Here is a 23,485-nt window from a genome sequence, read left to right on the forward strand (position 1 = left end):
TAAAAATGCTATAAATGTTGTAAAACGAATAGAACTCTGATCAATTGAGAGAAACTATAATTCAAAGATTTGTAAAAGTTCAACGAGACATTTCTCCGTTTGAAATGCATCAAAATCATCATTTCTAGAATGATTTTTCTTGTCAACAGTCACCGTAATATCAGTGCAATAAACTTTGCACTGATTTTTACGCTGGAATTCAATTCGTGTAGTCTACAAACGACATGACTTGTATACATATTTTTACTTTTCCTTTCGTTTAAGAAAAATGGCTTGGATTATATTCTGTGTTACGGTTGAACTTGAATGCAAAAAAAATTGGTTTGCCCTTGTGTACAGAAATAAACAGTTCCTCTAAGGATGATCCACGACTGCGGTCGAAACATCGAAAAGTAGCCTACCGCACTTTTTATTCAACGACCCGCATATCCCAGAATTATCTTATCAATAAAAAATCGAGGTCAATACTCCAGTATCATTATCAGTGTAATAAAGTTTCATCAAAAACACAGTCCGCCTATAACCGAAGACGCGAATTAGCCTTGATGAAAAAAATGATGACAAACGACGAAGTCTGATCGGAGAAGAGACGAGACCCATCCGGAGATCCGCTAGGCGTCTTCGCCGCGGGTTTCAACGCCTCGGAAGGCGACCCCTGGGTCTTTGGTTCCGGGAGCGTGAAGCGATCAGGAACCGGATACTTCCGGTCTTTGATCTCCTTCTCGTCGAGATCGCGGAGGCAGGCGAAGGGCCCTCTTCGCGGCACGGCGTGCGATATAGGCCTGCTTCTTTTTCCTCCTCGCGGGTCCGCTGAAGTGAGGTGAAGTTCCGAATTCCTCACGGTGCTTCGTTACCCCCGGAGAGATCAGCGACGGCCCGTCGGGCACCTAAGCGGCCCCCCGGGGGTGGCTGCCGACTCCCGACGGAAGCGTCGTCATGGCGACACATCGATCAGCCGCCGCCACCGCGCGGAAACCCGGCTCGCCTCGACGATTCGACTCTGGAACCTGCCCACCGTCGACGCGTCTGCATCTGGAATACCTTGCATGTTTATCACTCGGAGGAGGGTATCCGCATTCCGTTCCACGGCCGTGCAGGAATTCCGAAGGACTCCCTCAGTATTGTAAGCTGATCGTCGCGACGCGATTCAACCCCGCAAATCCGAATTTAGGGTCATCATGGGGTGTGATAGGCGTGTTTTGTATGTTTTAGTTTCTTCCTTTTTTTTTTTTGGTTTTTTCTTTATCAACTGCAGAATTTGATCTGTCTATCCTGATTTGTTCCACAAAATTGAAATCGTCAGCTAAATGGCAATTTGACCATATGTTCTTAATATTTGAACCGAAATGATGAGAATTTGAAGAATAATAAATTTTCAGTTTCGTCTTCCTTAAGGAGATAAAAGCGCTTTTAACGGTAATTCGAAATACGCTTTTTTTCATCATGAGATTGGCAGCCGTATAACAATGTTTGTGCAGTAATAAATATCTTGTAAAATAATCGAAATATCAATTTTTAGCACTCTTTAATTTTTGTCTATTTCGACTCGTAAATACGAAATTCATCATTAAATTTTGGCACCACGTAAATGATATTCTTGTCGTTCGTTTGTTTGGAACGGTTAAAGAAATCGTTGGAATTAACGGACGCTAAAATCTTGAACTTTTCAAATCATCTGACAAGTATTTTTCAATAAAGATAGTTGATTCTGTGAAAAATTTTACAGGATACACATTACAAAACTGGTTGAATCTGGAGTATACAGAAAGAAATAATCAAACTTCGGAGGATTTTTAAGTGGGAAGAATCTGTCTGAGAGTGATTGATATCAAAATTTTACTTAATTACACAGTAACAACCTGTCAGTCATAAATATTCAAATTTCGAGATTGGAAAGCTGAGATAACGAAAAGAAAGACTAAACATGTATAACAGATAATAAATATCTTGTGCAGTCTTTACTCCGAAAGTGAGTAATTTTCGCTACCTTTGGCAGAGTTTTGCCATTCAATAGTAACTGGTATACATATATATATATATATATATATATATATATATATATATATATGTCTAATAAAACAATCCTGTACGAAAAGTTTGAAAAATTTGAAGGTAAAAATCCAGTTTTCAACGATAATTCACCTGGTCCACTGTAAATGGGTGTGGGTAAAAATATAGAAAGATGAAAAAATCGAAAAGCCGCAGTATCGAATTTTTAAAAAAGCTAAAACTAGATATACAGAATTCCGAAAATCTTGAAAGTCAAAGTATAGCGTAGTAAATCATGAAAAAGGTCAGAACATAGAATGCCAAACGATAGAATCGTCAGAATTCCTCTCGATAAGATTCTCAATTTCACTGTTCCATGTTTTGCCCTTTCCATACTTTATCTATCCGTACTTCAACTAACTATATTTTCAATTCTTCGAACCTGAGCGTTCCAAATTTTTAAATTCCACGATTAACATTTTCGCGTCTATTAAAATTCGACATTCCGATTCTTCTATCAATCAGCAATACTAGTTTTTCACCCCTACCCACTATAAATAGCTATATCATGTACCGTTACACAGGTATAACATATCCTCTGGTTCTAGGATGAAACAGGGGGTGGAAAAAAAAGAGGGCGAGAGGGAGAGCCGACGAAGACGTTGACTTACGTTGCGGTCGTCCTTTGGCCGTACATAGCCGTGCGGCGGATGGATCGATTCTCTCCGTCTCCCTTTTTCCTCCGCTCTCCTTCCTCCCTCTCCCTCCCTCCCGCCCTCTCTCTCTCCTCTCTCCTCTCGCAGTCGAGGAGGCCTCGGTCGGCGTCGTTGGCGCTGAATACCGCTGATTGTCCTCCACTCACCGGGCGCCCCAACTGCTCCCTGAGCTCTGCCGCCGCTCCGGACTCCCGACTCCCGCCCACTCCACGGTAATGATGGCAATCAGCCCCTCAGAAAGGATTTCAGGAAATTCTCTCGCCTTTTTGTCGGCGGCGGACGCCGCAAACACCGGTCGTCGCCGCTGGTCCTATCCTCCCTCCCCTTCCCTCCGCCGGCAAATCCCTCACACGTGCCCCCCTCGACAACCGAACCCCTGCTGAAATTTTCAACGGACACCTCTCCCCCCCCCCCCCCTTCCCCGTGCATCTTGCGAGTACGCCTCGAAGTCGAGAAATAGGTGCGATTTGTAAATCGAAATAGAACCGTGAGTTTTATGTACGTTTTTCTTTGAAATTTTCGTACCTTCGTTTTATCGCATCCGGAGGTTTCCCTTATTCGCTAATCGATTATAACTTCCGATTTTTTTTTTTTTTTTTTGTCTTCTTTCATCCGTCGAAGGTTAGAGAACAATTTACACGAGTATACACTCTCCGATCTTCTTGTAATTTGAAAAGGGTCGAAGTATTCCGATATCTGTACAACCAACCAAATGTCTTGGACATTCGATAACTGTAATTTGAGAAGCTCTGACCAGTGCCAAAAGACGTCGACACCTACCTGCAGATAAGTCTTGACGAAAGTCAATATCGTTTTCTGACATTTGACTTTGAAATGGAGAAAAAAAAAAGATAAAGAAACGAAGAGAATAAAAAATAAAGATAAAAATAAACAAGGTCAGAGACGAGGGTTGAATAAGTCCCTAGACGAGACCAAAACGAAAGACAACTTATTTGACGTTACTCTTATACAACCCTCCTGACCCGAGACGTAGTTTATTCCTCGGTTCGGAACTTGCTAGAAAAGTTTTAAACGTATCGTGCAGAAGAAAAATCGCCGAAACCGAGCGACACGCGTATTGCAATTCTTTCAGAATAAAGGAATGAAAAGAGTATCGAAGATTCGTACGTCGTACATACATAGGTGCATACATGTATTACACTGGTCAACAGTGGTTTTGTTGCTCTTGATATCTGAGTGATTTTAGTAAGATTTGATGTCAACGACCCTAGGACTAAACGTAGTTTATCAAAATTGGCTGTAGTTATTTGTTTTATCGAAATTTTCATATATGTCTCAAAAATGCAATATTTACATTGAAAATTTTTGTTTTCTTTCAACCCTTCGCGGTCGCACTTACTTGTCGTCCCATAAGAAATACATGGTTTCTGGGGAGAAAAATAAACCAGTGCGACCACGAAGGGTTAAAAAAACAATTTTGCTATCGCCCTGATATTTTCCGTAAATTTTGGTGTTCGAAAACCTAGAATTTACGAATGAAATCATGATTGTACTAGGAACCACCCCCTCTTTCGATACTAAAATAACATAAAAACCAGAGCCATTCTGATATAATCATGATTTTATTCGCAAATTCTACGTTCTCAAGCACCAAATTTCTCTTTTTTTTTTTTTTTATAATACATACCTATAACACATGTATGTATAAGGTCACGAACGCGTGTTACAGGAATAGCCGAAGAAAAGAGCTACTGATCGTGATCGCGTTAGCTTCTGGCTGAGGGTTGCACGGCTCACGAATAGGGCCCCCACCCCCCCCCCCCCTTCCCTTTTCGCCATTGCCCTTTGGCAACGCAGTGGTGAAGGTGGAGGAGAAAGAGGAGGAGGAGTTGTAGCAGTGATCTGTTGCTTGACTGCTCACGCTGCATTGAACGCCAACAATATTGACTGCGCGCCAAGAAGCTCCGGGTGCATGCATCGCAGGGGTAGCTGGCCGCGTATATACTTCAACCTTCATCCCCCCCCCCCTGTGCAGTTGGAGCAAAGAACTCGGCGGCGAGTTTATTCGCTCACTCCTCCCTCATTGACGCAACATTAAGCACACACGATAACGCATGATTAACTAGCTAATGACTTTCTACAGCCGTCGAGCCCCCGTCGCGACAAATCATCGATTACCGAGACGTCCAGGGATCCTCTGTGTACGTACTAACGACATGTCGCGATTATACATACATACATACGTACGTACACACTCGGGGAGGAAATCTTGCCGAGTCACGACGGATAAGAATTGAGTGCCACCTTCGACTCCGGATGTGCAGCACTTTAGATCTGGGGGTCGAAAAGCTGGACGACTAGACGAGGAGGATTACCGGGCAATTAAAACGGGGCCTCGATCATCACCTTGGTTCACATTTTGGAATAAAAATTTTGTCTCGCAGGTCTCTGGGGTTTTCGGATATTTTTTATACACCCAGGCCAGGAATTAATTGGTAAAATAAACATGCGGCTGGGTTTCATCGATGACATTTATGTGCCGCGTTGTTTGTTTCCAGGCAAACATTCCCCGTCTGACAATGTGTTAAGAATTTAAATTGTCAGATATTATTTGATAACTGCAATTTTATGAGAATAATAAGGAAAATTGAGTTGTTAGTTTATATCGGCGTTATATGTACATGGAGAAGTGGAAAAAGCTTTTGTAGCTACTGTACCGTGTACAGTAGAATTTACGAATCGGTTAAATCGTGGTGAATTTATCGAGGGAATATTAAGAACAAGTCTATTCTCGCAATGATATAGTTTAAAAGTCCTGTTTTTGCACATGAGGTTGGTCTTGAAATGGTGCTTTTTCAAGTAAGAACAAAAGCAATCAAGCAGCGTAGAGTCAAGGTATGAAAAATGAATCCGATACAATTAGACGTGTGACCAAAAGATGAAGCAGCGCCGGCGTCGCGGGAGCATCTGGTGTTCGATGCGGGAACTAAAACAAGGGTGGAAACACGGGAAGCGCCATCTACTCGCAGCTGCGGAAACACTGCAAGGGTAAATTGCAGCCAACGAGCCGTATGCCGGATTATTGATTGGATCTCGGAAGGTGTCGAAAACAAACCCTCGGATAGTAGGGTGGCCGTCGGTCAAGTCGTGATCTTTCGAGTCAACGCCGGTTAAATATAAAGCCTTAATTTTCGGTGATAATAATTAGCGGCCAAGGGTACGGAACGCAGCTTTTTTAGGTTAGGGGTGAATGATCTGGTTAAAGATAACTTCTGACTTGGGAATCTTTTAGACAGGCTTTTGTTCAGAGTTTTTCAATAGATCAACCGAGATCTAGCGCGAAATTGATCCAGTTAGGTTAGGAAAATCTTTTTGGGATGTTGAAAAAATATGTTGAAAATATTATCGCGTTTGTTTTTTGCATTATGTATACGAAAGTGCTTCTAGAATCTCAACGAATTCAGAGATTAACCTCTTTACAAAACCTGGAACTTAGAACGTTTTCTTTTTGTTTCCGATTTGAATTGCAAGACTGAAAATTCTGATACGTACAGTACACTTGTTGCAGACGATTTTGAATTTTCGACATGTTCTGAAGCATCGTACGCCATGTTTGCACAAATGAAGTTTCAGATATCTTGGAATTTGGACAAGGGCTTAACTGCATGTTTTCTCATAATTATAAATGCTTACAGCTAAACTAAACAGTTTAGCATAATATGGATCATTTAGGGCTAAGCGTTTTTTGTTCTTCGAAATTTTATGAGTCGTTGACGAATGCACTGACGATAATGCAAAATAAACATTTTTGTAAAGTATTGTAACCAGGTTACATTATCAATTAAGACTAGAAGTATTCAAATTTTTTTAGAGTTACATCGATCGATACTATTAGTAGACAATAATTTTAGATATTCGATTATTATATAATGAGATTCTATTGTAGAATAATGTAATTAAATAAATCTCCTTTCAAATTTTGTAACCTAAAAGAAATATGCAATATATTTTACAACACGATTGTTCATTTCGAAGCTATACTTGACAGAATGATAGTTTTATATAAATTAAACTTTGAACCTTAATTAACATACGAACGCTTTCATTTACGAATTTTATGCATCAGAACTTTAGCGTAGAGCGTCCAATTCTCTACAGAAATATGTATTTTCCAATATCGTCAGTACATTCGTTAACGGCTTATAAAACTTCAAAGATTAAAAAAAGTCCTTCCCATGTTATTTCCATGAGATACTTCGATCGCGAAGCGGACTATCTTAGAGTTGACATAGAGAGCGAAATTTTCAGGAAATTTTTTTTCTATCAATTTGATAATGTTTAAGCCCCTGGGATGATAAAAATTCAAAAACAACCCTAACGTGTACATACAAATACCTGAACCACCCCGTACAACGTACCTTATACATATATACACGCATAGCTGACTTACACGTGCAAGGCGCATATTCCGGGGGATAACGAGGTGCATTTTGTTGGCGGGTGAATAATGATCGCGGGAGAGTTTGGGGGTGTCAGATCAGCGGGAGAGATAGCGCTGCTGCACTCACAGGGTCCGCGTTCCGGTCTCCGAGTTTCGTTCTCCGATCGGCTCTTTGATTCCGCGTCGATCCCGCGAGCGGCTATTTCGTCACGGCACGGCGGAGCTTTGTGCATCGCGTAATAATTGCTTGGGAGTGTGCCTCCCGCAGGCCGGCAGGGGGAGAACCGGCACGCGCCGGAACCGGAACCTCGAGAGTCGTGTGTCCCAGCCGTTCCCGGGCGGAACTATCATGATTAGTCACGGACCGCCCCCCGCGTTACTTTTGCCCCACGTTCGTCTTACGTCCACGACGCACCGCATTTCGAACCGTCTACTGTAAGTTACGTACAAAGGTCTCCGCGTCAAATTCGGAAAAAAGTAATTCGGTCAACCAGCAAACTTTATCGTGCTGGTACACCTGTGAGTAAAAGCAAGGGGACAATGAATCTGATACGGATAATTTTTTACACTAGACAATTATGTTGGCAACACAGAGAAACCTACAGCGCCACAGTCGGCCGAGCGCGAAACAAACCCAATCTCAATAAACAAAACATAACCCATGACCGTCGAATCGTCGAAAATGACGTGCGATCCAACAAGTCATTATCCCCGCGAGTTATGTTATGTTTATTGAGGCGATTGTGGCGCTGTAGGTTTCTCTGTGTTGCCAACGTAACTGTCTAGTGTAAAAAATTAGCCGTCTCAGATTCATTGGCTCCAAGTGTACAAGCAAACCCATTTAGTTAAACTTGCCGAATATCGAATGTCGCTACAAATTTTCTTAGAATCGTTGTATTGATACTGAAATCTGCTTGTCCAGGGAATAACCATGTTTGTTCCTATTTTTTGTTTTTTTTTTAAACACATCTCATCTAATGAGCAGTTATTTTAGTTAAACACCCCAGAATAATATGCAACCCTCTCCACCAAAAATCAATCATATTTTTCAAAAGACCCCATATCTGATTTTCAGGCTTGGGGTCCTGCAGAGGATCGGGCTCACTTTTAAGCATCGTTTAACGTCCTTCGTCCTTTGATCGTTCCTCTGATCTATGTAAGTGAAATCTTTGGCCACTTGTTTTTGTTGTAGGTACACATACAGCATGAAGCGTTTTTTGGAATTTTTGATATTTGAATTTTTTTTCATACACACAAAGCAGATAAAAATTTACTCGTGCATACATATATATACACAATTCTGAACGAAAATATGTATTTAATATGAGGCAAATTTATGGAATGCAAGATCGAGGATTTAGTTAACGCTAGAACTACCGGACCAGTAAAATTGATTGGTCTTGAATAAATCGTATTGATCGGAATTGTTTATGTCAATATGTTATGAAATTTTTCAATCATTAAGTATTTTTTGAAGACCAGTCATTTTGACTGATCTTGATAGAAATAGTTTCGTCTGAATTTTGGTAATTCTAGTTTTGAGAATGGTGATCATTTGAAACCTGTACTGATTTCTAAATCACAAATTTTGAGGATTTGGCCGTTGGTCACGCATCCATACATTTTTACATTCGCATCAGAAATATTTCTGCAAACTTTTTGCCTACACCGATCCCCGATTTGTCAATTAGATTCAAAGTCTCTTTTTTTCACCTCGATAATTCTGCATCTGTATAAGTAATTAATTTTCAGATCGATTGTTTTCTCTTCGCACCGCGAACCTTTTTTCAAAAACTGCACAAAGACCAGTCACAGGAGGATCGAAAAATCGTTTCTCGGTTTTTGATCCCGCTGGACACAATCCAAGGATGAATTAGAAACAGAATTTGTTTCCCTGGAGCGATAGTCGGTGGTTGCGGAAGCGAAGGGTGAGAGTGAGATGATGAGGGGATGAGGGGCGGTGTGGGGAAGGAAAATGTTGCGGGTCTCTGCGAGACCTGCGGGTATCACGGATGAGGAATGAGGGCGGGGGAAGGGTGGCAGAGGCCCGGGTTAACCGATACCGGCAATTATCAACGCGTCGCGGCCACCCTCGACTGCCCCGGGTCACCCTGGATTCACCCTGCTGCACCCTTCGCTGGGACTCGGAGGAGGGATGAAACACCCCGGCGAAGAGAAAGCGAGCGAGAGAGAAAGAGAGAGAGAGAAATTTCGCGAAGATATAACGCGCAAAGCGCCACTGGACGAATAATAATAATAATGATAATCATCGTCAGGATTTATTCCCTCTGACTATTATACTATATATAATATGTAAAATGCATATCAATGTGAATGCATATGATGTTATTCGCATATATCATTCTCAAATATACCCTCCCCATGCTAGTTATTTTTTTTCATGAGTATATTTCATCTCTTATTATACCAAGCGAATGCGTTGAAAACTTAATTCTCGTATAAACGAAAAAAATGTATTCCATTTACCTAATATCGCGATCAAATATGAACAAAAGAAATGTTTTGTTTACGAAAATAAATGTGGCGGTATAAAATAACCCCGATCAATGTTCTGGAACATTGCTTCAGATAAAAATAGGATGTTGTGTAACAAGAAGGTAAACTAGGTTTTTTTGGGCCGAGCGTAAATTTGCAATATGAGTCGTAGGTGAGTTGAAGACAATTATCGCAAACACGCGAGGCGAAAATACCGTCGCCTCCTTTTTGCACACGATTCTTCATAAAATAAGAGTATGTTACGCGTTTTTTCCACGAAGCACGAAATTGAGGTTAGAGTCGCGTAATGTCAAGATTTGTTCGCGACAGCGCATGCGCGCGGTCAGAAGACACCCACTTTCAACTCCTAGGACCGAAAAGTAGTATTTTTCGTACCCCACGCATGCGCATTCGCAGACTCACTCTACCGTTATAGAATCGGGTACTTTGTGCACGGACAACACGTATGGAAAAAATGCGTAAAAGATACTCGCTTTATTTGAAAAGATTTACTTTAACTGAATTTGATGGTGATTTGATAAATTGAAGAAATATACTTTCTCTGTAAACTCATTTAACAAGCTGGTTTTTTTTAACTTCGAGGTGCTAAATTTCTGGAAATAAATTTGGCATAAAACTAACCGTACAGGCGTTGGGTTCATATTCTTCGTACACCCCTACCCTCGGTTTATGGGCAATCAACGACACGCGAGGGAATTTCATACTTCGCTTTGTTTCATGGCACACGTATTAAGTTACATGTATTGTACATGTAAAAGGTACTGAATCGCGAGTGCATAACCGCCTCGTTTAATCCGAAAAGAAATTTATCTCGCACCTAGACAGCGGCCCGTTGTTAGTGCGTGTTTTTCACAACGGACTCAACGAGCCGAAAACTAACGGCATAAGCTCTTCCGAAGGGGTTAACTGCGGGCGAAGCGGTGCAGAATCCGAATCGTTGCATTTCGTGCAATTTGTGCAGTTTTACTGCGGTCACGCGTCGTTTAACCGGTAAATTCTTACCGCAAAAGAATTTTTCTGTATATTACTGCAACTGCCAAAGATCGTGAAGAACCAATTACACGGTGGTAAACGATTATTTGCGTCAAGTCGCATTCGTTTGATTCAATTAAATGCTATGGTCAAATACACTGAACACAATATTTACTTAATTGATCAAAATACTTTTGTCGGACAAAATACTTGTTACAACTTAATATAGAACTAAATCAAGCCTTTGAATGACCATGCTGACTATCAATTTAATCAGGATAACACGGCGTGAGTTCCTTGCCATGATGTGAATTTTGTATCAAGAAAATCTGTGATTGAAATGACTAGGAGAAAATTGATTGAACGCACCTTAAACTTTGTGTTTTAAAAATATCAAATGCTGTATGAAAACAAATTGAGCTTCTTCTGATTCATGTTTCCTTGAGTCGAGAGATCAATGGTTAAAATCAGATAATTAAATTTGTCGGTACAATACTCTTTTGCATTGATTGAGCATTAGAGTTATTCCAGCGTACAAAACGTATTCTCCGAATAATGTCATTTATAATTCTGTTCACTCAAATTTTTGTGGGTTTCACCCATAAGAAAAGCTTTGTTTGAATCAAGGAATTCGCTTGACTAAATCATTTTGACAAACTAACTGAATCGAAATTGTTGAATTGAAGTCATCGTATTTGGAACAAATAAGGGATACTAGATTGAGGTGAATGGACTCCAACCAAATCTATTTTATTGGTTAGTCGATATATGGGGGGGGGGGGGGGGGGGGTGTTCTGGGCCAATCTGCTTTACCATACGAGCAGGGGTTGCAAGGTGTGTCTCACCTGCAGCCTCCGCTCGCATGGTAAGGCAGATTGGCCGAAAATCCCCTCTGTACATACATATATCTACTTTGGTCCAAGCTTCTTTTCCCTTCGTGTTTGTGCAAAGCGTATACCTATTATATATTTTATGACACAGGCGCGTTTAAAAGCAATGAGAAAAGCAGAGAGAAATGCGGATTCTTTTTTACTCAACGTTGATAAAAATTAGGACGTATATATACGTACTATTTAGATATGTGAGGTGAGCATTTTTTAATATACATGCAGACGCGTGTGACTTTGGCTTGAAAAATTGAAATCTATCGTGCTACTGGGGACAAGGCCACGTGTCGTTGCCACGAACAAACACGATAGTCAACGCGAATATACAACCGTGCGCGTTCTTGTCAAACATCAATTACCAATGCAAACAAGACCGATCCACGTTAGTTATACATTATGCAGAGAAACCTGACCGATGGCACTGCGTTTACAGATGATGGGACGTAATATTGCGTGACGACAAATCGTTTTCACCTATAATTTTCTTTATTTCTTACAGTTGTAGGAGATAGAGCAATGATAACTTGAATTTTTCCAAGTCAACTTTTCATTCGATTAGGAAATTTGATTTTGAAATTGACATTTTTGAAAGGGTTAAATAGAAATTATCCAAAATACTTCAACCTCAATATATATAGTATATATGCCCTACATTTTAAATCAATATCGCAGTTCCTCGTGTATAAACGTGATCCACGAATGAACGCATTATCTCTGTGTTAAGCTCCAAGCTGATCAGTCTCAAATTTTCATGGTTGTACTATTTAAATAGCATATTTAATATTTTCCAAAATTATAAATTGACGTCACAAATTGTGAATTTCTCAGGGTTAAACACTACAGATTTATTTTTCGGTAATCTTGTAACTAAGGATGAAACAGAGAGAACCAAAAAGACGTCAATAATTGGGACAGGGAAATAACTGGTACCATTACCTGGACTTATCTGCAGAGTTTCACAATTCTAAAATACGCGGTAGAACTTTTGTACCATCCCTAGTGATAACGAATACCGCGTCTCTTCGTAAAAATAAATTCCATGCGTAGGTATTGCAAAATAAATAAAGAGGGTCGGTTTTGTTTTTCGTGAATATGTATAATAAGGGAAAAACGCGGTTCGCGCAGGGTGAGGCGAAACTTTTCGCTGTAGCTGTACTACGTGATTCGTTTGAAAGAACCCTGGCCGGTTCGGGATGGAAGGTTTATACCTAAAAGGGAGAACGGAGCGAAGCTGCGAAGAGATAGCCGCGGCGGGATGCTCAAGGCAGCATCCGGCCTTCCCCAGGGGTGGTTTTCGCCCCTGAAGGGGTCGGAGGGCGGTCGGTTGTCATGGAAACGGGCACAGCTAGCCCCAAACCACACCCCGACGTTTCGTCGCCGACATTCCCTGCAGCCTCGCCGCCATGATCGACCCACCATCTTGCCATAACCGTTACCGCAAAAGCGAGGAAAAAAAAAGGACGAGAAACCGATCGAAAAAAATGTATCTCGACCTAAACGCAGATTGCTCCGCGGAATTTGCCCTTTGTTTTCACTACACGACAGACCGATTTATAAGTTCGTTTAGCTCATGGAGATTGGAGATAGAAATTTTATCGAATATAATATATTATACGTGCATCATATTTTCCCGCCCATTTTCAAAGTCCAATCCTCCGATTTGTTTCTGCTTTTGTGATGATCGTTGCAGAGTTTGAACGTTCGAACTTACATCGACAGACGTCGCGAGCCGTTTATATTATTTATAGAGACTGTTTTATATTCGTCGGTAAAACTTGTACGGATGTTATGTATATAAACTTTCGTTTATACAGCTAATCTCGGTTAAACACAATAATCTCGGTTAATTATTCACCGAGTTTTGTTTGTTCCTAACGAAATTCTAGTATTTGACAGGACTTCGTTTCTTTTTTCATTGGTATTGTTATTTGAAATAGCGAAATTTGCAATCTTTTCTCCTTGTACAAAACTTTTCAGGATAGAAGTAATTTTGGTGAAAATATTTCGTAATGTTCGTGGAAAATATTTTCGGTAGACTTATTACACCTGTTTGCAAAAAATTAATTTTTTTTATTAAGATTAGAGTATATTCTGTTATCCAAATTCGGACAGTTCGTAAAATGGAAAATTGTTTTCCGAAGAGTCATCTTCAGAGATCCCAACAGTTGCGAAATGAAATTTCATACTATTTAAAAATTGTGAAAATAGTTCATCGATTTCTCCTCAATTGCGAATGGTCAATGAACCGAAATCAAAGCTTCGTATATTCTGAATCTTGAAAAATCAAATTTTTCAAAAAAGCTCACGCAGCGCGATTAAATTCTGCAAACTTCAGAGCAGTCAACTCATAAATTATAATATAATGTTCGAGTTCTACGCAAAACAATATTTCTCTATACCATGAAGAATACGAGTACACAGATAAAAAAAACTTGGCGCATGCCTCAGCCCTAATTTATGGTTTCAGTTATCCTCAAAATTTAGTAGTTTTTAACATTTTTATAGTCTGCACGCTGTAGTATTTATAAACAGCTGAACGAAGGTTGAGGTCAATTTCCATCATCCATTTTTCTAAGCGAGTAAAAATAAAATAAATAGTATATTGCGTAACAAGGAAGCAAGCTCGGTCTTTTCGGACCGGGCGTAAGTTTGCAATAAAAGTCGTAAGTGAGTCGAAGACGAATATTGCAAATACGCGAGGCAATAAAACTGTTGCCTCCTTCTAGCAGACTATTCTTTATATAACAAGAGTATGTTACACTTTTTTCCACGTAGCACGAAATTGAGGTTACGGTCGCGTAATGACAGATTTATTCGCGACAGCGCATGCTCGCGGTACAGAAAACACCACTTTCAACTCCTAGGACTAAAAAGTAGTCTTTTCCGCACTCCACGCATGCGCATTCGCAGACTCACTCTATAAAAAACGGGTACTTTGTGTACGGAAAACACGCATGGAAAAACGCGTAAAACATGCTTGCGTTAAATAATAGTACATTTCGTAACGAGCATGGATGAGGCTTTTTGACGAGACGTACGTAACACGCGAATCAAAAAACCTTATCCATACGAATTTCGATCAGTATTATTTATCACCAGAGCCAAGAAATCACGCCGAAATCGCCAGTTTGAGGTTAGAATGGTGATAATACATTTCCTTCCAGACTTACCGGTGATGGAAGTGGTCGGTGATATGGCAGCAGAATTAGCCCTCGGTGGTGGTGAGAAAGCGCCGGCCAGGTAGCCGCCTCGATCAGCCAAGGCTTGCTTCGCCTTTTCGACGCTCTGTTTGAGCTGCTGAAAGGTGCTTCCACAGGCGAGACCCCGATAAGGCCAGTTCTCCTGCTTGACCCCTGACCCGGCGGTGGCGACTGCCGTGCCAGATCCAGCTCCCTTCAGATCTAGCGCCCCTGCGTACGAACAGCTTGTGCTGTCGTACATCACCACAGCACCCCTGAAATCACGCCGGGGTAAAAAGTAAAGACGGTGCAAAGGTCAACCGCGGGTTTCTTGAACTTGGAACGTAAATCAAGACCCCTCATCCCGACCCGACTCTCTCGGTCAGAGCATGATAATCGGTCAATTCCGCGCCAGGGGTGGACTTCGAGGGTGAATTTTTAGGAATCCGCGTCGTTTTTATGGGCCGGAAAAAGTTGACCGGTCATTTCGGATACGACGTGGAAGAAAAGCATCCACGTATTGGTATGACAATTCGTTTCTGTGTTTCGGAGGGTTCCTCAATCTCGATAGCCTGAACTCGCCGCGTATATAAACTGTTGTAATGAAGTAATTATATGCGAGTATGTATCTGCAGGAGCTTCTGGGTTCATTAATTCCATGCGAACTATAACTGACAACCGCAAATTCATGACTCATGAGTCGAAGCACAATCGCGGTTCCAACATTATAACGTGTCTGCTAGTGTAGTTGTTGGATTTGTGTGCATGTTCAACGTACAAGGGACAACTTCCTGCAGACGGTGGAAATTGGCGGTCAATTTTGCAACTAGCAAAACGGTATGATATGAGTAATACCTACGAAGCCTGTACGAACTGGCTTCTCATTCGAAGAATCTCCACTCGATCATTGATCCTGGCTCAGTTTCGCGATCCGATTCTTCGAAGGTCCGTTTAATTATACAGTGTATTACAAGCTGTTCCTCAATAACGATGGGATGAGTTACGACCGCTGAAAATAACTTCTCGTCTTTGTCAAAAGGCCGATTGACGATATCACGTCGGCGTGTATAGACGAGCTACATCGCATACTGGAGCGCGGACGATAAAACGGAATGAAGTAAAAAGTAAGCGTCGCGTGACCAGGTCACGTTTGATAGCTAAAGCAGTGTATTTACCGAGGTTAACAACGTGTCTTTCACCCTAAAGCCACCCCGCCGGCGTAAGTCAGTCTTAATTTCGAAAGTCACTCACAAAGGAGGTATTTCCTTCCAGAGTCAAAGAGCGTATTGTATATTGTGCACGTACAGCGTAGCACTAATTCATTGATTTTTCACAATTCCTCTCGGCCCTGAATTCCTCCTTCGCTCGTATAACCAGTCACAATTAACATATCTGCAGACGTGTTAAGTTTACCCCACCAATCATCACAGAAATTTGTTTAGATTTTATGTGAACCATTCGAGTCCGAAGTTTTGAAAACCAACCCGATGATGGGATGAACGGTTTTAGAGCTATTATCAACCCCTGACTGTATATTCCGTCGAATCATCCCATTATACGAACTTTGCAATTCACCGTCGCGTCGGCCGGTGTAGGTTGCAAGGGTGTCCTTTTCCCACTTTCTAAGCAGAGATGAACGGAAGGTGGCCGATATCGCGTGCTCCAAATGAACGCACGATTACACTGCCAAAGTCGCGAGACCGCATTTGTTGAAAGTGTTTGAAGCGCACTTGAGCTTACACTGAAAACTGTTATAAAATAAAATTATCCTTGTTCGAGGACTTGCTGGAAGCTTCTTCCCAACGTGACGTTAAACTCTTTGTCGCATAGCGTGTATTTTCGCGCAGCCTGAGACCGCAACGTTGTTATCAGTCGGCTGTTATGATGCAATAACCGTTGGCGGTCAGTCAACGACGAATAAAATTAAAGATGTCCATTACGGAATTAAAGCTTCCGGTCCGCACCGCGGTTTGTATCCTTATCAAAGTTATTTTTATCCCGTCATATTCAACCGTCGCGATTACCGCTTATACATGAGAAACCCTAAGCGTTGCACAGTCCTCGATGTTGTACGGTCTAAAAAATATTATAATATTAACACAAAAATATTATACGTACTATCTGTATTCGTATATTAATACAGAGGAATATTTTGTATTTTATCCAACACTTTCGCGACCCGTTTTATACTTTCAAACGACCACAGGTAAAACGTTGTCACCATAATGTTTTCAATTTCAAAGAGGTAATAAAAACTTAAAAAAAAAAAAAAAAACGCGTTGACTTTTAGAACACCGCGCACATATTAATCACCGATCCAGGTATAATCCTTCGGTGATCGCAGGGTCCTGCAAAATACGTGTCCGTGCGATCGATCAGTTTTCGCCTATTCGTATCACCATCGCAAGCCAAGGGAAAAGGAATTCCATTGCTTTCGAAAATCGTGATGCGGTAAGTTCCGGAATTCCCGCCGATTATTTGTCCGTCCCCTCTTCTAGTCTAGGGCCGAAATTTCCGTCGGCGTTAACGTCACCGCTAGCGGAGGATTCACCTGGAGAACGGTCGGCGCTTTTGAGACCAACGAAGCGCAATCGCGCGGTGGTCCGCCCAGGTTGCGGCACTCTTACAACTGCGCTCGCCGCACGGCTAGCAAATTGACTGCTTCCGGGCCTCATTACATCACTCTGTTACTCCGTTAACGCTCGCCGGAAACCCCTCCGCTTGCCGCCGCACGTCTATACAAGTCCTCTTCTTCGCCTCTGCATGCGTGTACGTTCACATATCGCACATCGCCACAACAAACTGGCACTACTACATTTCCACGCGCGTGTTAACGCGGATGCAAAACCGTGGCACATCCAGATCGCGTGAAAAAAGAGAATACAAAAAAAAAAAACAATAATAATAATAATATCGAGAACAAATGGCAAGTGGATAGAAAAAATAATCACACTTTTAACTTCCAGAGCACACATAGGTGGAGGAGGTATATAGGTACCTGATTGTATCTGTTTACGCAATTTGATTCACGCGTTTTCACTTTCTATGTGTATGTGAATGCATTTGTACTTGACGATTATTTATATACCTAGTGGTGCTCGCAGCTCAGTGAAATGTAATTTGCGAAAGAAAATCTATTTCATTAACTGTACCGGTGAGAGAAGATTCTTCAAAGAATTGTACGTGGAAGTTGGGATGGAGGGTCGAAAGTGAACCTGGAGCTTGAGCTCGAGGACTTGTTGACATATTTATATCGAAGAACTTGAGAGTGAACTGATACAACAGAAGAAATCCTCTGTGGAGGTGAATAACTTGGCAAGTTTCGGGTTTGTTTGGTCGGTATATCCACGAGAAGTCGAGAATGTATTAGAAAAATTGAAAACAAGACTCACCGTCTGCGCGGGGATCCAGACTGGACCTCGTCTCGTGATTAGAAGTATACCAGATGGATGCCGACGGACGATTTGATCCCAGGAGGAACGGGATGTGCACGTTTCTAATCACACCAGGCAAGCATGCCTCACAACAAGTTAACCCTTTCACCGTGTAAACCGGGGTTGTAACTGAGGGGCGGATGAGCGCGCGATCAGGTATCGAGGTCTTCGGGTGAACAGCGAGAAGAGATCATCGAGGAGAAACTAGCGCGGCGGAAGGGCGGAAAACACGTCCCGGAGGACACACGTCGTCGGTTTACTCGAGTCGCGGGACCGAATAAGAAGAAGAAGACGACGAAGAAAACGGGGATGAAGAAGGGAACGGGGGTGCCGTCGATGGCGACGGGGCGTCAGAGGCTCGCGGGGGAGAAAACGGACCGCCGGCACCGCTTGGTTCTGCAGCTTGTAACGGCGGACGCACATTTGGCACCGTTATCAGTCCGGGACCAACGATTGGCTGTATCGTGGAGTCTGCGCCGAGAGGATCCCTCGCTGGTTTCAGCTCCCTCTCTCGCTCTCTCCCTCTCTCTCTATCTCTCTCTCTTTCTCTCTCTCCCCGCAACGGCGAAGGAGATATTCCTTACCTAGAGGCGGGATCATCCCCCGAGGACTGCTGTATGGGCTCGACCCCTACTCCTCCTCTATGGCAGGGATTCAGCCGAGAGGAGGACGTCTAGATACAGTGCAGAAAATCCACCTCCTGCAGGATTCACCTCCCTCAAAAAGGGGAGCTGAGTGTAACGGGTGTACACCTTGAACCCAGACACCAGTCCTGTCGGGACCGTCAAGCTTTGTACACTACAGTATATATACATTTCCACGATGTTGATCACGAAACGAATGTTCTGATTCTAGGTCGTCAAAGTACGGAATTCAGGATAATTAACTCAGAGGATACACTAAACCTCCTATAAATTCTCTCCCTTCACTTTCTCCTTAGTGTCCTCCATGTCGAACGATATCTTCAGCTGCACCACCCAGTTGGAACAACGTCTATCCATCGCTCCTGCAGTTCTCTGGATCGAAATACACTGAACAAATTCATCAAATCGCACAGTTTCACCGTTAAACGACCTTAAACGCGAAGCACGGTGCGTCGACATCGACCTTCCCCTAGATACTAAATATTTGTAGATCGCGGTGTGACGTTTCGGCGGAATGTATGTATATACAAGAGCATGACTTGTCTGTGCAGCGTAACTACGATGGGAGCGCGGATGCACGCGTGACTTCGGCACGAGGCGTGATGTTGACGTTGCTCTTTTTTGAATCGATCTGTATAGGTGCGTGCACGGGTGTGTACATAACCTGATAATATGTGAACGTGCTAAACACACCCACCCCGTACCTACGCGCAGTGGTTAATGTTAATGGTGGAGGCGGGGTGAGGTTGGGGTGAACCCTGGGGGTCTGGAGCCGGTTTACCCTCGCCCCGTGAGTTAGGACTTCCTGCGGCTCTTCTCCGCGTGCGCATCCCACCGCATCCCGCTACTATCGTACCCGGCTCCAAACCCTCGGTACCTACCCCCCAGAGAAACTCCCGCTCTGCACCAGCGCCTGGGAACGATGATAATGATGATGATCGTGATAATGATGGTGGTATTTGGAAAGCCGAGTGTTTCGGGAATTAAATGGGACCACTCGACCTTACACGCTCTTTTTTCGTCCTCAAGGTTAATTACCGTCGAGACGCGTCGCGGATTCCCACTCGGTTACCGTAATACGCGTCCAATTGTTTTCCCCTCTAACGCTGAGAGTCTCTGCAAGTCGCTTACTTCGATCTTTCGTTGGTCAATTTTATTTTTTTTTTTCTGACTTTCAAAGATTGGATAATTTCCCAGCAAACTTTACTGCCATGGTCGATTTTACGACTCCACCGACTTGCGGCCTTTCACGTTATGGGCATACCTAACTGCACGGCGAAATACAACTGCAAGCATCGGTAGATTTATGGTTGCGAAGAGAAGGGTGGAGAAAAAAACGGGTGCAAAAGCCTGGCGTGTAAACGCACGGGAAAATCGTGTACCACGTAATGTTGTTAAGTAATGTGGTATAACAGGGTCGGTGTGAGCCTGTGTATGTCTGGAAATAAATAGTAGGTACCTTGTCAGTTGTATGCATGGTACGGTACGGAAGAGTAGAAACAAGAACAGAATGAGAGGAGGAAAAGACAAATGGATGAAAAAAAAAAATAATAAACTATAAGTGTATATGTATATTCATATTATAATTACCAGTTGTCACGAAGGCAACGCGCTCAACAGGTTTTATTACGACATTACCAGCCGCCAGTGGATATAATGGGAAAAAGTCGAAAGGACATTCGGCTCGGATGAAAGGCCAACTGGCGGAATAGTTTATCCACGTGTTGTACACTCTTGGTTCCCAATCAGGATCGATACGGGTCTGGAAACTCGATGTATGATTTTCACTTTTCTGGATTCACTTTCGACAAGATCACCAGTCAAATTTGTCTGTCTGAAGAGTTTCCAGAGTGACTCAGCTGCGAGTAAAGTTTCGTGGAGCCCCGGGTGGCGGTTTGGGCATTTTGAGGGGGTCGATCCACGCTTTGAGAGTGTAGGATAAACCGTGTAGAGGCCGCGTGCAGGGGCAATGGGTGTGCGAGTGGTAGACGAATAAGCGATGCGATCATATCAGCTTGTTAACTGATATTAATAGCAGGGCGCGGTATAGAAACTCGGCTCTCGCGCCCCCTCGGTCGAACCCCCCTCCCAATATGTAGACCGTTGCAGCCTTTGCCTTAATTGTAACAAATTAAATCACGCGATGTCGATAATTTCCTGGAATCATCGACGATTCAAACTACCCACGCTGGATTATTGGGTATTCCCGGCTACAGTGCAGTGTGCCTCGTTTCAAGGGTTTCACTTTGTCCAAACGGTCGTTTCACCCAATTCCGAAAATCGTCGCAGGTACCTACCTCAATCAACAACACTGATAAGCACGCGTGCGATGCGAGGATATCCTTGAAGACGTTGACCATTGGTCATCCTCTGCACGTCCAAGTCTCTTTTTTTCAGTGGTACCAAAAAGGACGCATCGAGGTCAGACTAAGCGATAAACCGCGAGGAAAGAACGACGTGGGATCGATGCCTGAATCTTGTATCAAAGAATCGATGAAAGACGCGGTGAATGGATTATTGTATAATACGGGGAGGAATGACGGGGGTTGGCGATCGGGGCGATAGGAGATGGGCGTCGGGGTGCCAGGGTATCTTTTATCTTATTCCTGCAGAAGCGGTAGTCGATCGGTTGAGGATTGCACGAAGATTTCCATAAGCATTCATATATTCACTCGAGCGTTCGGTAGGAACCTCTGTAGGGTTATTACCAAGGAGAACCAGCTCGGGGTGTGGAAGTGGATGGAATTCTGGATTGGGGCTTGGGGCGTACGGCGTGGGCCCCGCGAACGGACCTGACGGTCTCACGGCACGCGAACCTGATTGACTTGTAGATGAGGCGAGAGAGCTGCGACGAGCGTCGATACAACCGGAGCTGCACCGCGACCACCACCCTAGCGAAACGCCCACGCAGCTGTATGTCATCTAGCCGGCTAGCGGAGAACCGCCACCGTCTCTAGCCGACGCTGTATTACCACCCGTAATCTAGTTAATTAATCTTCGCCGGCGGTGGCGGCTGCCGAGTGCCAGAGGAGAGAGGAGAGAGGAGAGGGTTTGGAACCCGGGGGTTGAACGGGGCCTGTACAAACTCCGTAATGAAGGACGACGGCTGCCAGCCCCCGCAACTAACGGGGTTCAACTTCTGCTGATCGTACCTTCGGGCGGTAAAAGGCTTCAGATTTTAATCACTTCTCTGCTTAATATCGGTGATCCAGTTCCAGGTGCCGTTCCGGTCTGTGACGCCGCGAGATTTGCTCTGAGATGATCGGCAGCTCGGTTCATCGACGAACTAAAACACACACGTTCCCAGTAACAACTTGACGGTAATTGACTCGACCAGTTTCTCCGGTCCAGGAAAATTCTTTCATGAACATTTTAGATCTTTGGCTTTGATCATTTGACTGAAGAAGAACCACTTTTATCCGCATTTGCGTATCAGACAATGATGACAATGATGGGAAAATTCCTGGAGATGATATTGCATGATTTTATTCAATAAAATTACTCCATCTGTGCCAATTAAAAGTGACATAGTAAATTGTCTTTGATTTGTCAACCCCACGTGGTTGACTACTTGTGAGAGAATATTTCATTTCAATTAATGAATTGAAATTGATCAGATCATCGTTATATACTAGCACGGACTGTTACATATTTGAATTCCATTTTCACAGGTAGATTGGAAATGATTTGCAAAAGTATAAGTCCTATTCGATGAGCAAAAATTTTGTTGTTTTTTCGACCAGAATTAATCTCTCGTTTCACCATCAGCCGCGTATGAATTTGTCGATCGATTTACGTGTATTGGCAAGAAAAAAAAATTTTCCATCAGGTGGGGGCTGATTAATATCAGCGAGAACGAATTTATATAAGCCTTTTTGACGTTCGGGGGAGGGATGCGATTGGATACATTTGTCTCTCGATCCGGCAAGGCATACACTATACCATACAAGACACACACACGCGCAAACGTAGAAACAAACGAATGTAAAAAAGTATAAGTTTTTCTAGCTCATAACTCAACTCGTGCCATGGTGAGCAGCGATCTGTGTATGGAAATGGAAATAAATAAATATATATATATATATACCTATACCTATATTCAACGTGTAGGCTTTTCTCGTTGTTCTTCGCCATGTAATTTCAATGGAACTCGGATCCAGGACTTTCCACTATAGTCTGTAAGGTGAGTTTTGAAAGGTCTTCGAAATGTTCTGGTTTAACAAAACCTACGTTATGTTGCAATGGGTATAATGATTACGGGCAGAGAAAAGAGAGTCCCATTTGGGTTTCGTGGCTTGTATATCTGTTGTAAATTTAACAGTTTGTACCTTCCGACATAGATTCAAATGCAAAAAGAAACACAAGAATTATGCTCAATATCACCTTGCAGCTGTTGAATCTATGCAGTGTGTATTTTCATTGCCAATTTAATCCTACACAAACTCAAACTTGAGACAAAACTTTGTTTTCAAATTTTTACTATGACAATTATTATTATTTCGACTGTGAAAAAACAGTGAAACTCTAACTTTCGTCAAAAGTCCGAGTCTTTTCTAGCTTCTACTAATAACGAACAAACGACATATACGACATTTATCCCTAGTTGAAATGTTTGGCCATAATCATCCCTGACAAAGATGAATCCTCTCGACTCCTCTGCGTTGGCATGTGCAGTCAGCCCCGGAAAAAACATTGCAGAGGATCGATTTTTTAGTTCAAGAATTTTGCACCCCGTCCTAAGGGAT

General features: G+C 42.7%; 1 protein-coding gene across 5 annotated transcripts in view; it reads right to left on the bottom strand.

The window, feature by feature from the left end:
• The window catches only part of Ets65A (DNA-binding protein D-ETS-3), a 45,584-nt gene extending 27,190 nt beyond the window's left edge, over positions 1-18,394 (bottom strand). Inside the window, exons 1-2 of one of the 5 annotated variants that reach the window (XM_046611749.2) lie at positions 18,055-18,394; positions 14,654-14,937 (exon numbers count right to left, since the gene is read on the bottom strand). In XM_046611749.2, coding sequence (XP_046467705.1) covers positions 14,654-14,924 — 271 coding nt within the window. In that variant the 5' untranslated portion in view covers positions 14,925-14,937; positions 18,055-18,394. Of the gene's footprint in view, positions 1-14,653; positions 14,938-15,521; positions 15,551-15,913; positions 17,275-18,054 lie in introns of those variants that run through there. The other 4 variants (XM_046611748.2, XM_046611747.2, XM_046611744.2 and 1 more) reach the window with 4 other exon arrangements.
• Positions 18,395-23,485: the final 5,091 nt, after the last annotated feature.

This window comes from Neodiprion pinetum, chromosome 2, assembly GCF_021155775.2.
Source record: "Neodiprion pinetum isolate iyNeoPine1 chromosome 2, iyNeoPine1.2, whole genome shotgun sequence".
NCBI classification, from domain to species: Eukaryota; Metazoa; Arthropoda; class Insecta; order Hymenoptera; family Diprionidae; genus Neodiprion; species Neodiprion pinetum.